Raw genomic sequence first — 15,535 nt, forward strand, 5'->3', positions numbered from 1 at the left:
CAACAGATGGCTTTTGGAACTGCAGTGCCTTGAAAAACTATTCATACCCCTTGACATTTTCCACATTTTGTCAGATTACAACCAAAAACGTAAATGTATTTGTAAAAAATGTTGAAAACCATTTAGCATTTTCCTTCTACTTCACAATTAAGTGCCGTTTTGTTTTGGTCTATCACATTAAATCCCAATAAAACAAATTAATGTTTTTTGTTGTAACATGAAAAAATCTGCAAAATGTCAAGGGGTATGAATACTTTTTCAAGGGACTGTATGTGCAATAGTTGTGCCGATAACTAAAGAACATTAGTCCTCTAAAACTATTTCAGTGAAGGAGGCCAACTCCCACATTTAAGAATAATCTGCAGTCCCATCTTCCTGTGTCTCTCAGTTTACGCTTATACTAACTTTTTTTCTCTTCATACAAGCTAAGCACAAACTTACACATGTTGGTATTTATACTTATCCAGTAGCTTTAATACTTTTAGTCACTGAGCCCTAGATCAGGAGTTCTGTCTTTATTCCAACTTCACTTGTTCTATGCTTGTTCCAGGTCAGCGACTAAAAGTGTTTGAGGCAGGCGACTAGCATTTTTGTGAGGGAGATCAGCTCAGGTTTCCTACATTTTTCACTCAGTACAGGTTTCCTTAAAGCAATGGTTCTCAACTCCTGTCCTCAGGACCCACTAACAGGCCAGGTTTGCAAGATAACTGAAATACATCAAAGGTGATATAATTTGCTGCTCAATGATTGCAGTATTCTAGTCTGCATCTCCCCAAGGCAATACTTAAAATCTGGCCCGTTAGTTGATACCGATGAGAACCACTGCCTTAAAGGATAAGTTCACACTTTGGAAAATGTTATATGTTCTATCTGTATTTTGGGTGGAATCTGTAACATGTCCCAGCTCCTACAGCCTCTCCCCCCGCATTAGTGTGACAGCAAGTAGGGGATCTTCTCCCCACACCCCCAGTCAAAATTCATAAACAACATGACTGTGTGGGACTCTGCTCATACAGCCGCATCATTCATTCAGTTTACTGTGAATGAATAGACTACAACTACCATCAGCCATCGTGGTTGAGGACTTGTAGTTCTGAATTGACTGCAGTGGTGATGAGGGCTTTATAGTCAATTCACAAGTCCTGAGGCTTGCAAACAGTTTGTCTGTATAGGAGGTAGGGGCTGAAAGCTGCAGAAGCCAAATATTGCACCCCCGATCAAGGGTGCAATGATTTCCAGCCTCCTGTAGAAAAAAATAATACATGCACATTCATCTTCTGCAAAAAATATGTGCAGTTATTTTTTCTTAAAAAGGTGAACTGATCTTTTAAGGGTTAAAGCAAACCTGTGCTCAATAACTATAAATTTGCTCAGAAAATAATGGCTAATGAAAATAAAAAAAATTTAATCACAGGCCAGATGCTACCTAAATTATGTTAATAGCAAAACTTTATTGTGATACAAGTAATTAATATTTTGATTCATTACAATGTTAAACCTTTCACATTTGAGCATGCTTGTATTCTGTAGTGTTATATTTATATTACTGTACTGCATATACAAATTTGTAGATTCTCTTTTTACCAGCTATTTGCATTTCACCACAATGGATTTTCTTGTTGTGTTCAACAACTGTAGTTTTCAATCTGACTGAACTGCCTAATACATTTGCACTGAGAAAGTAAATCATATGGCAAAATGATGGAAAAGGAAGCAGAGCCTGCATATGCAATAGTGGCTGTCCTATGAGTATATAAAAAAATTAGGATACTCAGAATGAATGCTCAGGCTGACCATATATTACACAATTTTTTTGTACCATTTTCCTTTATGCTCCATTCACACCTGAGCGTATTCATTCATTGGCGCTTTTCAGTCTTTTTTGCAGCATTTTACAAGGTTTTTTTTTTTTATTTAAAGCATTTTAGAAGTGTATTACAAGCGTTTTACAGCTTCAGGAGTTTTTGTTTAGCCAACAGAAATAATAGTGGATAGCCAACAGAAATAATAGTGGGAGGAGAGGAAATTAGGGGTGGAGAGTTGCTATTTGAGCAGAAAACGCTCAAGTCAGGTGTTTCTATTGAAGTCTGGGGCCAAAAACGCTTGTAATCTGCCAAAAAAGAAGCTCTTGTACTTTTTGAGCTTTGGGCATTTTGCTTCAGGCAACAGAACACTCTGATGTGAACAGGAACCATTGAAATGAATGGAATTTGTCTTGTTGAGCGTTTCAGAGCTACAAGCAGAAAATCATTCGGGTGTGATTAACCTAGATTTTTTTGGATTTTAGATTTACTTAGATATACCAAAACCTTACAATATGAGGTAAACCTAAAACACTTTAAGTATGTAGTGCAGACCATTGCCTGACTGCATACAAATTGAAAGGTAAATCTAAAGGAAATTAAAGAAAATTGTATAATGTATGGCCAGCCTTAGAAAACATTAACACAAACTGATATGATCATTTCCATTAACCCGATTAAGCTATAGCTGGCCATTTTGTACATTACCTGGTAATCTCACAGATATTGTGGAAGATTTTGTCACTATTTTGTCCATCAGGCCCATCAGTGACCCCTGTCTCCTTCAGCTGCTGTATTTTCTGCAATGCAACCATCACCGTGTATCTCATGAAGTCTAGACTGGCTCTCAGAACACTAAGGCTTTCCTCATGGGCTCTTGTACTGTCTCTGAAAGTGATAAGTACACATAGTAAAGCTCAAAAAAACAAACAAAAACGTTAAAAAAAAATGCAATGCCAACTGCTAAAGAATTTGTTTTAAAACACAAAGCCAAAATATATTAGAACGTATAGTTATTGATTGAAGAACTGAGATTGTACCTGAATAGTGCAGTTAAAATTGTGGAAACGAATCCCATAGAGAGCAAGCTTTTACACGCTTTACTATTTCCAGGTTTTGATTTACCAGATTTTTCTTTAAGGATATCAGCCAGTTTGCTGTAGCATTTAAAAAGTCCCATGATAGCTTCAAATTTGATTTTACTGTAAATAAAAAAAAAGGTGCACACACATGAGCATCATACAGCAATAAAAAACAAGGGAAGCTGCTGTTAATCATGTCAAACCTGTTCTTCATAACTTTTGAAGATTTACAAAAAAAAAAAAATCTTATGCAGAAAATAGAATATCAAAAGTATGCCCCTGAAATATATGTATCCAAGATAGTTACCCATGTAAGGTTCATATCATCTAAACCGCTTCAGTTGAATTAAGCTGAAACACATCTCCGGCACTTGAAGTATCCCCACAACTTCACAATTACAGCTGAATACCCCCCCCCCCCCCCCAAGAACTTGGTCTAAAAATGACCACAATGCTCAGCAGCAGGAGATGAGTATCTAAGGTCCAAGTGACAGCGCTCAGCTCTGGCTGCAGGTATGCAATAGAGTCGAGTGCTGTCATACACCACAGCAGGGGGAGGGGAGCCTGTCATTGCAACAATCCTGTGCAAGTGTTTATAGGATTGTTGGCAACAAAAAGCAGAGACTTCTTTATTTACTTGTTGTAGGCACAATCTATGTGCTCACCGAACACAGAGGAGAGGGGGAGGTGGCTTGAGTGCTCTGCTGTAGCTCCCGCCCATAGGAACGCTCAAAAATTGGGTCTGGGCGGAGCTACCAGCAGCAGGGATAAAAATAAAACAAAAAGGTAATGTGCTTTTATTTAGCCGCAATGCTGCAGGGAGCTGCACAGCAATGACTATCACCTTCAGACACTGGCAAAAAACCAAGCCCTGCATTGGAGGGGATGTTGCATTCCTTTCCCTTTTTTTGCCAGTGTCCATTCACCTGCGAGTGACATTTACAAAGATCAGAATCCCTGCACTTTGTTGCCCGAGGGATCCTACAACTATTGGAAATCATAGTGAAATGTCTTCTTTCAGGTATATGCCACGCCATTTTTTTTTTTCTAAAGACATTTATTTTTTTTTAAAGTTTTTCAAGAATACAATACAGGCTAAATGCATTGGCATTATAGTCTTCACACGAGAGAAAAGGAAAACAATTTTTAAAATAATGAGGCACTATAGATAGCTACAGGTAAGAAAAGGGATAGCCACCCCTCTCAGGTGAACTATCTGTTCAAAACAAAACCAAAAGACATTCCCAACTCGACTCACCAGCTAATCTGCTACTAACCAAATTATCCTGTCTTATGCCTTGTACACACGGTCAGACATTCCAACCACAAAATCCGTCTGATTTTTTCCGACGGATTTTGTCCTAAACTGGTGTTGCATACACACAGTCGGACAAAGTTGTCAGAAAATGTGATCGTTCGGAATGTGAGGATGTTCGTTGTGTACCAATAGCTTTGGTCTCGTAAGCTGATCTGAGCATACGTGGCACTTTGTCCGATCGGAATTTTCTACAGACGATCGGAAAAAGTCTGATCTGATTTTTTTTGTCAGAAAATTTGAGATCCTGCTCTCAAAATTTTTTCCGTCGGAATTTCCAACGGAAAAAGTTTCGATAGAGCCCACACACGATCGGATTTTCCGACAATATAATCCGATCGGACATTTTCCATCGGAATTTCCGACCGTGTGTACAAGGCATAACAGTTTGTGTTAAAAACCAGGGGTTTAGTTAGCACACATTTGTAAATACATGCAAATGTGTATTATTGGTGAGCGGACACACTGGATAGCCTTGCTGCCATTGTGCTATGTGCTGGGTGTCCAGTGTGTCCCTGTGTCTCTAAGGAGGGATGGTCGACCTCCAGGCTTGCCTGCCCTCTATCTATCCATTAAATTGCATGTGCTTCCACTGTGGAGGCTCTCATAAATTTACAAGAGTTAGGACTGCAAAAATGTTGGGGTGCCTTGGATTGGCCCTATAGCTTATGCACGTATTTGCAAATGTGTGCTAACTAAACTCCTGTTTTTTAACGCAAAACTGTTAATTTGGTTAGTAGTAGATTGGCTGGAGAGTTGAGCTGGGAACTTCTTCAGTTTTGTTTTGCATGCGTTGCCCTTCCACGTGCTTGTTGCTGTGAAGGCCAGTCATAGGTTGGGGCAGTGGCCAGTTATTTGTAGCTATATTTTCAACAATTCATCTCGAACAATAATCTTCAAGATAACCAATCAGGTTATAGTAGAAGCCCAAACTGTAGGGCAGTGTTTCTCAACTCCAGTCCTCAAGGCGCACCAACAGGTCATGTTTTCAGGTTTTCCATTATTTTGCACAGGTGATTTGATCAGTTTCACTGCCTTAGCAATTATCACAGCCGTTTCATCTGAGGGAAATCCTGAAAACATGACCTGTTGGGGCGCTTTGAGGACTGGAGTTGAGAAACACTGCTATAGGGTAATGGCCTGTTGAGTAAAGGGCACCTGATTCTGTTCTGTTAGGCCAGCCATAGATAGAGCAAATTTATTTTCTGCAACCATTGTGTTCTCCCAGCAGGGGAAGTAGTCCGGGATTACAGTCACTAGCAATAGTCGCATGTAAAATCCAGCAGGCAGGTTGTACCCAAGTTGATCTTTCGATCAACTTGGGTACATTCACCCTTCCCATACAGGGTTTGAATTTGGCTTTAAGAGAAATTCTCTTTTATACCATTGTCACTGCACTAGGAGTTCCTTCTATTTCTGTTTTGGTGACAACTCAAAATTGTGGATTTTTACTCTTACTCTCAAGTGCAGGCGACAGTGGTCACCAAGACAAATGGAAAGGATGATCCTTCCCAGCGAGGATGCAGACACCAATAATAACCAGAGTTTGCAACGCTTTCCGATCTTAAAAAAAAAAAAAAAAAAAAGCTTTATATACACTTTAGGGAGTTAAATACAGGTTTATACTATATACCTAACAGAAAATGACCAGAAAATGGACTATGTACTGTCCTAAGATCATCCCAATAAGAATATTACTGATGTAAGGGCAAGCTAGCACAAAAGTTGGTATTCTAAGCTGCTTCTAAATCTTTTGCAGATAATAAAATCAGTAAAAAAAAAAGACAAAAAAAGTACCCGTTTATAAACTTATTATATTAATAGGCAGTTTTTCTTACCTGAAGTTTGCTGTGCTATAGTTGTACTCTATCAGCACCTCACACACTCCCATGACCAAAACAGCATAGGTATAATTTTTCATCCCAACACTTGAATTTGGAGAGAAGTCAGCTGACTTGTCCTAGTATGGTGAGAGAAAAGCACAGTAAATTTTGCCTGTAACAATCAAAATTGTAGCTTCTCATTTAGAGAAAGCGCATTACCAATTCAAACTCTTCTAAATCACATTTGGTCATTCTTCTTGTGATAGATTCCAACATTTCATCAATTTCTTTCCGACATTGTATACAGTCATCATCGTCATTCTCATCTTCCATGCCCCTCTCCTGCAGTACGCTGCTCCTCTGCTTATACCAGCTCAAGCAATTATGAATACTGCTCAGTAGGTGTGCCTAGAGAACAGGAGTGTCAAAATGTTAGGAAACGATTAATAATGTCCCTTCAGGATCAATAAAGTATTCTGAACAAACAAGAAGAGCAGCATTTTTGGCTGTTCAGTTCACATAGAATAATTGCATATGCATGCAGGCTGAACACTAGAAATAATTTGGTACTCCTGTAATCAAAATGTAAAGCTTTTTACTAACATTGAATACATCATATCAATAACAACACAAATCTTCCATAAACAAGGTACATATGTCAAGACGATTATTTTTTTTTTGTTTAAACCCCTTCAGCCCCAGAAGGTTTTACCCCCTTCCTGACCAGGCTATTTTTTTGCGATATGACACTACATTATTTTAACTGATAATTGGGCGGCCATGCGATGCTGTACCCAAAAAAAAAAAAAAAAAAAAAAAGAATTGATGACTTTTTTTTCTCATAAACAGAGCTTTCTTTTGGTGATATTTGATCACCTCTGCATTTTTTTTTTGTGTGCTATAAACAAAAAAGAGCAACAATTGTGAAAAAAAAAAAAAAAACAATATTTTTTACTTTTTGCTATAAAACACACCCAATACATTTTTTTTTTTTAATTTCGAATGTCTTCAGCAGTTTAGGCCAATATGTATTCTACTACATGTTTTTGATAGAACACAAAAATCCCAATACGTGTATATTGATTGTATTGGAAATCAACATGGTGTGGTGTCATATTTCTGGAGTTTCTCTGTCAATGTTACTGCGTTTATGGGTAACAGTGTGTTGGTATAATCCAGAGTTTGAATTGGATCTGTCATAAATCCGTTACATATCGGTTTCCTAGTCCCAAAGATCACCCAGGCTAATCCTTGCAATTTTAAAAGGGTTTCTTTACAACCAAGTATTTGCTTTCCTGGGGGTGGTCTGGAATGTTGTTTCAGCTCTTGGCTCCGGACCATCTATTGCTACAATGCAAACTTGAAAGGGGCCATGGCTGACAAAGATCAAAGGATCAACAGGCACCTAAAGATTGACATGGACAATGCCAAAGTACAACAGGACAGACAGTACTGTTGAGAAGGACTGTCCCATAAATACTGCGATTCGTCAAAAGTCTAGATGTGTCACAATATTTGTGAGTTTTGTATTTATTGATATTAATGATACGTCTATATCTATTTGTATATCTGTAGACTTAGATGTTATCCTGACGAAGCAATTAAGCGAAACTAGTTGAATAATCACCTCATGAGTCTCTACCAACTGTATTTTGAGATTTCGTATACTTTTATATGTCTCATTTTTATCTGCTTTCTCTAAATAAATTGTTTTTTTTATGACTTATTGTCCTGATATCCAATTCTTATGTATAAAAAATACTTTATGTGCCCCGTAATAGTCCCGATACTCACCCCCCTTTTCTTGTTGATGTCTACCTTGGGAGAAAGGAGATTCACATTTTCTCTAAACTAATCTAATGGGATGAGGGTGCACACATACGATCACTAAACTATTATACCCTTTAAAGCGCCTTCTTCCTTCAAAAGTCTAGATGGGATGGCAATGGGGTTGGGTTTGAATGGTATATGATCAAAGTATAAAAGACTGAGCAAGGAAGAGAAATAGCCCCTTCATGGCGATGGCCCTCTCTTGGTCATCTGAGCCTAGCCGATGATACAAAGCCTCACAGAGGGCCTTGTGATAAGTATCTTTGATATGTTTGTATTATATGTTCTGATTGTAAGCTTTGTGATATTGTAATGTCTTTTAATACTTTATGTTAGCTTTCCTAATTTCTTTAGAAATAAATAAGATATTGTTTTTATTAGGGCAGTTTGTGTGTTTTCATAACCAACTTTTTATCAGTGTGCCTAGCAGGGTTTTATAAACTACCTAACTAAGGGGATAGACAAGTTAATAGTAGTTTGCATATTGCAGCATGTACTTCAGATTGGTTTGTGCAAAAGTTACAGTGTCTATAAACTATGGGATAGAATTATGGAATTACTAGTAATGGTGGCGATCAGAGATTTTTAGCGGAACTGCGACATTGCGGCAGACAAATCTGACACTAAGTGTCACTTTTTTGGGGAGCAGTGACACAAATACAGTGATCAGAGCTAAAAAAAAAATATAAAAATAAAAAAAAGGAACCATTATTGTACTAATCACACTGGCAGGGAAGGGGTTAACATCAAGGGCAATCAAAGGGTTAAATGTGCTCTTAAGGCGTGCTTTCTAACTATGGAGGGGGGCTTTGGCTGTGTGTGCTTAGCAAAAATACAAGACATCTGTCTCAACTGTTACCAGAACGGGTCTCTGCGAACATCGTGTCTGCAGGAACCACTGATTGATTGGACACAGCGGGAGCCAATCGGTACCTGTATGTGATTTCCCACAGAAGAGCTGCAGTCCCACAGTATATGTACGCGGGGCGATTGACAAGTGGTTAAACACAAAAATGAAAAGGTAACTGAACTTTTGTTAAAGAAGGAAAAAAAAAAAAAAAAAAAAAAAAAAAAACAACATTCCCCTCTGAGTAATCTATGTAACAAACTTTGTTGCAGATTACTACATTTTGGTATTCTGAAGGAATAGCTCTTTGTCTGTGTTCATGTGAATAAATGTATATGGCAGTGGTTTATAATTATCAGTCAGCTGCAGCACCTGCAAGGCTCAAATGAAGAAATTTGAAGGGTCTGCATCACTTTAGATGTGATTTCACCACCCCCTCCCTTTAGAATGCAAGTTCTACGAGCAGGGCCCTCCTGCCCCTTCTGTATTGAACTGTACTGCAATTGTGCTGTTCCCCCTCTACATTTTAAAGTGCTGCATAAACTGTTGGCGCTATATAAATTGTGACTAATAATAATAATAATAATTTCCTTTTCAGAGAAGGTAACCAAAAAAAAAAGAAGTTTTACATTTTTGTTGCAGGGGATGCTAAAAATTTGACTCATATCTTACTGCAGACTTCTGGGAAAATCTGTGAGCCAATCATAGAAACAAGAAATTTAATTTCTTTTGGGCATTCTGTGCACCATCTGTGCACAGAACACCTCCAGGTAGCCATATTGCTTTGCATTTTACAGAAATGTACAGTGCTGCTGACTGAAAAGGAAAGGTAGTTAATAACTTCAAATACAATATGACTGTGGCATTAATATATGCTGTATTATTTTTTATGCCTAAAAAGTGGAGTTTTGATACAAGCTTGATACGCTTTCAATAAAAAACGATGGACATTGAAATGTAAAGCTTTGGTCTCTCTCACCAAAGGTTCTTGCAGGATAATCTGCTCTTTTTGGGCTGTGATACACCTCTCAAGCTTCAGCGGTGGCAACAGATCAGGCTCTGGTTCATAATAGCGCTTTAACTGTATAAAAACAACAGTGAACAAATAAAATCAGACAAGGACAAATAGAAAAACACGAATTAAACGTCACACACTGAAATGGCCACAAAGGGAATCTCATTTCGCAATATGTGTTGGGTTTACATGTAAAAACAGTGCTTAGTGGAGATTTTCACAAATTTTTCCTAGTCACAGCAACAATAGGCAGCTAGTGCTGGCACCCAGATATGTCATATCAATTAGCAGAGCAGCCTTATTTTTTAGCAGTAAAGCTGGTTATAAACAGCTTTGAATTTCATCTAATTATTGCTGAATCAGCTGAAATACAAGGCATGGGTGGTCCAGCCAGCATTATCTTGCTCAGCATGAAAAAATAAAAAAAGCGTCTTTAAAATTGACTGGGTGGAAAATAATCATCCAAACAGTCACTGAATTCTATCATATGAGTTGCAGTCACTGTTCAGCAGCCGGCAGTGGAGATTCCTCCATCATGCCAATAGTGTGAATCTGGGAATTTACTGGTTTCCAGAAAGTATTCAAAGTAGGGGTGCACCGAATGGGTTTTTTGGTGCCGAAACCGATACCGAAAATGAAAAATACACTAGGCCGAAAACCGATACCGAAACAGCACCGATACCGAAAATGACTGTTTTTAAAAAATATTTTCATACATCAGATGGTCAGAGACTGATGACATATTACAGGAGATGGTCAGAGACTGCGGGCATGGTACAGGAGCTGGTCAGAGACTGCAGGCATGGTACAGGAGCTGGTCAGAGACTGCAGGCATGGTACAGGAGATGGTCAGAGACTGCAGGCATGGTACAGGAGATGGTCAGAGACTGCAGGCATGGTACAGGAGATGGTCAGAGACTGCAGGCATGGTACAGGAGATGGTCAGAGACTGCAGACATGGTACAGGAGATGGTCAGAGACTGCAGACATGGTACAGGAGATGGTCAGAGACTGCAGACATGGTACAGGAGATGGTCAGAGACTGCAGACATGGTACAGGAGATGGTCAGAGACTGCAGACATGGTACAGGAGCTGGTCAGAGACTGCAGGCATGGTACAGGAGATGGTCAGAGACTGCAGGCATGCTACAGGAGCTGGTCAGAGATTGCGGACATGCTACAGGAGATCAATGCAGCCTCACTGTGCCAGCAGCCTACCAGTGCCCGCCATGTAGCCTGCCTGTGCCTCACCAGTGCATATAAACATACACATATAAAAACGCGCGCACACACACACACATATAAAACATACAACACACATATAACACATACATGCGCACATACACACTTAACACACATACATATAAACATGCACACATACATATAAACATGCACACATAACACACATACATATAAACATGCACACATACATATAAACACACACAACACACAGGCATACAAACATATATAGACAGTCTTTAAAATTGGCAGCTGCAGCTCTTCATTAATCTCCATGCTGGGTACTGCACTCTAGGGGGAGGCAGAGAGCACAGCACACACTGCTAGACGCCTCTGATTTGGTTTCACTTTTACAGTGAACATCGTGTCCAGCTCCTGCACAGCCGATTTACACATCGGCTGAGGAGACATATGCAGCCACCGCTGTGGAGAGGGGGACTTTAGAGCGAGACCCCACAGGCTGACTGCAGCATAGGTGAGGAGGGAGGGGAGCAGGAGAGCTAAAGATAGGACACCCCCGTGATGGGCGGCACCGGGGGCGGGGCCAAGCCCCGCCCCATTTTCGGCACCAGTATCGGCGGAAATTCTCTTTCGGCTTTTTGCCGAAAGGGCCATTTTCGGCCGATATGTTTCGGCGGCCGAAATTTCGGTGCATCCCTAATTCAAAGCGCTACTTTTTGCACATTTTGTTGTTACAGCCTTATTCCAAAATGGATTAAATGTATCTTCCTCAAAGTTCTACAAACAATACCCCATAATGACAACATGAAAGAAGTTTGTATGAAATCTTTGCAAATTTATGCAAAAAAAAAAAAAAAAAATCACATGTACATAAGTATTCACAGCCTTTGTCATGACACTCAAAATTCAGATCAGGTGTATCCTGTTTCCACTGATCATCCTTAAAGCGGGAGTTCGGCCGTTTTTTTTTTTTTTTTTAAAGTCAAATACTGCAGCTGCTGACTTTTAAAATTAAGACACTTACCCACCCAGCGCACCCGCGATGTCGGCACCCGAAGCCGATCTCTCGATCGTCTCTGGGGTGCTGCCGCCGCCATCTTGGGTATGGGAATCAGGAAGTGGAGCCTTGCGGCTTCACTTCCCGGTTCCCTACTGCGCATGTGTGAATCGAAGGATGAAGGATGGTCCCCGCTGTCCCTGGGATCCGTGTGTGTCCTAGCGGACAGCAGGGGACCCGCAGGAAGTGGCGTAAATATCCACAGATTCTGTGGATATTTATGCCGGAAGTGGGTGCAAATACCTGTACTGTACAGGTATCTGCACCCCCCTCCCCCCTGAAAGGTGCCAATTGTGGCGCCGGAGGGGGGGGGAGGGTTCCGATGAGCGGAAGTTCCACTTTAAGATGTTTCTACAACTGGATTGGAGTCCATCTGTGGTGAATTCAGTTGATTGCACATGATTTGGAAAGGCACACATATATACAGTGCCTTGCAAAAGTATTCACCCCCTTGGCTTTTTACCTATTTTGTTACATTACAGCCTTTAGTTCAATGTTTTTTTAATCTGAATTATATGTGATGGATCAGAACACAAAAGTCTAAGTTGGTGAAGTAAAATTAGAAAAATAAATCCATAAACTGATAATTAGCATCTGCATATGTATATGTATTCACCCCCTTTGTTATGAAGCCCATAAAAAGCTATTTTGCAGCCAGCTACCTTTTACACAATTAGTGAAATTATGTCCACCTGTGTGCGCTCACCTACGCCAGGAGTGACCGCAAGTCAACCCCCTCGAAAAGAGGTGACACCCACAAAATGGGCAGATGTGTCAGGATGTGGGGGATGTACAAGGTAATTGAACATAAACAGTATTTGAGTAAGTATTAACAATTATCTCAATTAAAATTAAAATTTGAATAAGCTATAATGCTAGGTCCCATACTCACATATCGATTGATATGTAGCCACTACTGTTCACATCAACTTACACAGGTACTTTCCCAATCTACAGAAAAAAACCATAGAGCTGGTCCTCCCAGGGTCTTTAACCATGTGATGACACATTTTAACAAGTAACTTGGGCTGAGAAAGAAAGATGGTAGCTGACAAACCCAAAAATACCTTAGTTCATTGATCCGGGATAGAAGGATTCAGTTTTATAAAAAAAATGTGTTATATGTATGAATTTTATGTGAACCAATACAATTTGTTATTTTTATACGTGCCTACAAAGTCCATTATTCCCAAATTTCAGCATTCATATATTATGTAGGATGTGGCACATTTATACCAAAGGTAGTTTGATTGCCACCTGAGGGCAATACCATCAATTAAATTTCACTGATGAAACAAAGATTGAACTCTTTGGCCTGAACGATAAGCATCATATCTGGAGGAAACCAGGCGCCGCTCATCACCTGGCCAATACCATCCCTACAGTGAAGAATGTTGGTGGCAGCATCATGCTGTGGGGATGTTTTTCAGCGACAGGAACTGGGAGACTAGTCAAGATCGAAGGAAAGATGAATGCAGCAATATACAGAGACATCTTTGATGAAAACTCAGACTGGGGCAAAGGTTCATCTTCCAACAGTACAACAACCTTAAAGGGGTTGTAAAGGTAAATTTTTTATTTTCTACATAGGTTCCTTTAAGCTAGTGCATTGTTGGTTCACTTACCTTTTCCTTTGATTTCCCTTCTAAATGTTTTTTTGCTTTGTCTGAATATCTCACTTCCTGTTTCTCCTCAGTAAACTTCTCACCATCATCCGAGCTGGTGGTTAGTCAGCCAGAACAGCTTACTGAACAGCTTACTGAGAGGAACAGGAAGTGAGAAATTCAGACAAAGAAAACAAAGAAAAAAAAACATTTAGAAGGGAAATTGAAGGAAAAGATAAGTGAACCAACAATGCACTAGCTTAAAGGAACCTATGTAGAAAATAAAAAATTTACCTTTACAACCCCTTTAAGCACACAGCCAAGATAACAAAGAAGGGAATACGGGACAACTCCAACTCCTTGAGTGGCACCAGCCAGAGCCCAGACTTGAACCTGAATGAACATCTCTGGAGAGATCTGAAAATGGCTGTGCACAGACACCCCCAATGCAACCTGATGGAGCTTGAGAGATCCTGCAAAGGAGAATGGAAGAAACTGCCCAAAAATAGGTGTGCCAAGCTTGTAGCATCATAGTCAAAAAGACTTAAGGCTCTAATTGGTGCCAAAGGTGCTTCAACAAAGTATTGAGAAAAGGCTTCAAATACTTATGTACATGGGATTTTTTTTGTTTTTTATTTTTAATAAATTTGCAAAGATTTCAAACAAACTTTCACGTTATTATAGGTTATTGTCTGTAGAATTTTTAGGAAAATAATGAATTGAATCCATTTTGGAATAAGGCTGTAACATAACAAAATGTGGAAAAAGTAAAGTGCTGTGAATACTTTCCAGATGCAGTGTATGATCATGTTAATGTTGAACTCAGACCTCTTACATACAAGAGTAAAAAGGGCACATTTTTTAATGATCTAAACACAGGTGCACTGATGTCTATGGAACAATGCACACAACTGCATAAAGGTCAGTAATACAGGGATGAGTACGGAGCCATAAAATAAAAATAGACAATTTTACATTCGAGTGCAGTAATTTATACGCATGTATTGCAACACTGGCAACTAGAAGAGGGTGAAGAGGAATTTTATGCATGTATACGCATATGCAAATTTATGCGCCTTTATAGAAATTATACTCAAGATCCGTCAACAAGATCCGGAGTATAAACATCAGTAAATTACCACATCTGTGTGCAAAACTCCTTAACAACCCACAAAGCTCATCGATACTAGGGTTGCACCAATACCATTATCGGTGCTGATGCTAAGTATTTGCACTCGTGCGAATGCTCCGATACCTTTGCGGTGCGATTTGAGCCCATACAAAATTTATGTCAATATCAAATCATATTGCAAAGAATCAAATGCGATCTCAACAGAAATGCGGTCCGATTCCTGTCCAAATCACCTGCAGTTTTCCCCACCGTTCCTGTGTGAATCCAGTATAGAAAGACAGGGAAGCACTATCTAAGTGCAGCAATGGGCAAACAGTTAATTAAAAAAATGCTAGAAACAACTCATATGACATATCCAAATCTGCACGGTCATAATGTGCCCGTCCCACGAGACCAGCCTATGATGGAAATAGACGTGCAAAACTAGCTCGCAATCTCCGAGCGCATAGCCGGTTACTGCAGAGGTTTGCTTCCAAGCTCACATCACTTCCGGCCTATACCCACTTGTGTGCTTCAAGCTGGTTTATAGGGGCCCCAGAACTTCCTACACATCCTCAAGCCCTATGAGCACCGCAAGCGGTTGTGGTTTTCCCATCATTAGCGGGTCCTGTGGGTTGGGGGCACTATGACCGTGCAGATTTGGATTTGTCATGCGAGATATGCATTTTCAACATGCGAGTTGTTATAACATTTATTAACAGACTGTTTGCCCATTGCTTCATTTAGATAGTTCTGTCTTTCTAGGCTGGGTTCACACAGGAGCGGTGTAGGAAATCGCATGCGATTTGGACAGGAATCGCACCACATTCCTATTCAAATAGCATGCGT

At 39.8% G+C, this 15,535-nt stretch overlaps 1 protein-coding gene across 2 annotated transcripts in view; it reads right to left on the reverse strand.

Moving 5' to 3' along the window:
• The window catches only part of FANCI (FA complementation group I), a 100,969-nt gene that overhangs the window by 44,483 nt on the left and 40,951 nt on the right, over positions 1 to 15,535 (reverse strand). For both annotated transcript variants that reach the window (XM_077471244.1, XM_077471245.1), the window contains exons 20-24: positions 9,679 to 9,780; positions 6,242 to 6,430; positions 6,038 to 6,159; positions 2,843 to 3,004; positions 2,511 to 2,690 (exon numbers count right to left, since the gene is read on the reverse strand). In XM_077471244.1, coding sequence (XP_077327370.1) covers positions 2,511 to 2,690; positions 2,843 to 3,004; positions 6,038 to 6,159; positions 6,242 to 6,430; positions 9,679 to 9,780 — 755 coding nt within the window. The remainder of the gene's footprint in view (positions 1 to 2,510; positions 2,691 to 2,842; positions 3,005 to 6,037; positions 6,160 to 6,241; positions 6,431 to 9,678; positions 9,781 to 15,535) is intronic.

Source organism: Lithobates pipiens, unplaced genomic scaffold (assembly GCF_037356315.1).
Source record: "Lithobates pipiens isolate NorthernLeopardFrog02 unplaced genomic scaffold, aLitPip1_a1.2 Scaffold_8, whole genome shotgun sequence".
NCBI classification, from domain to species: domain Eukaryota; kingdom Metazoa; phylum Chordata; class Amphibia; order Anura; family Ranidae; genus Lithobates; species Lithobates pipiens.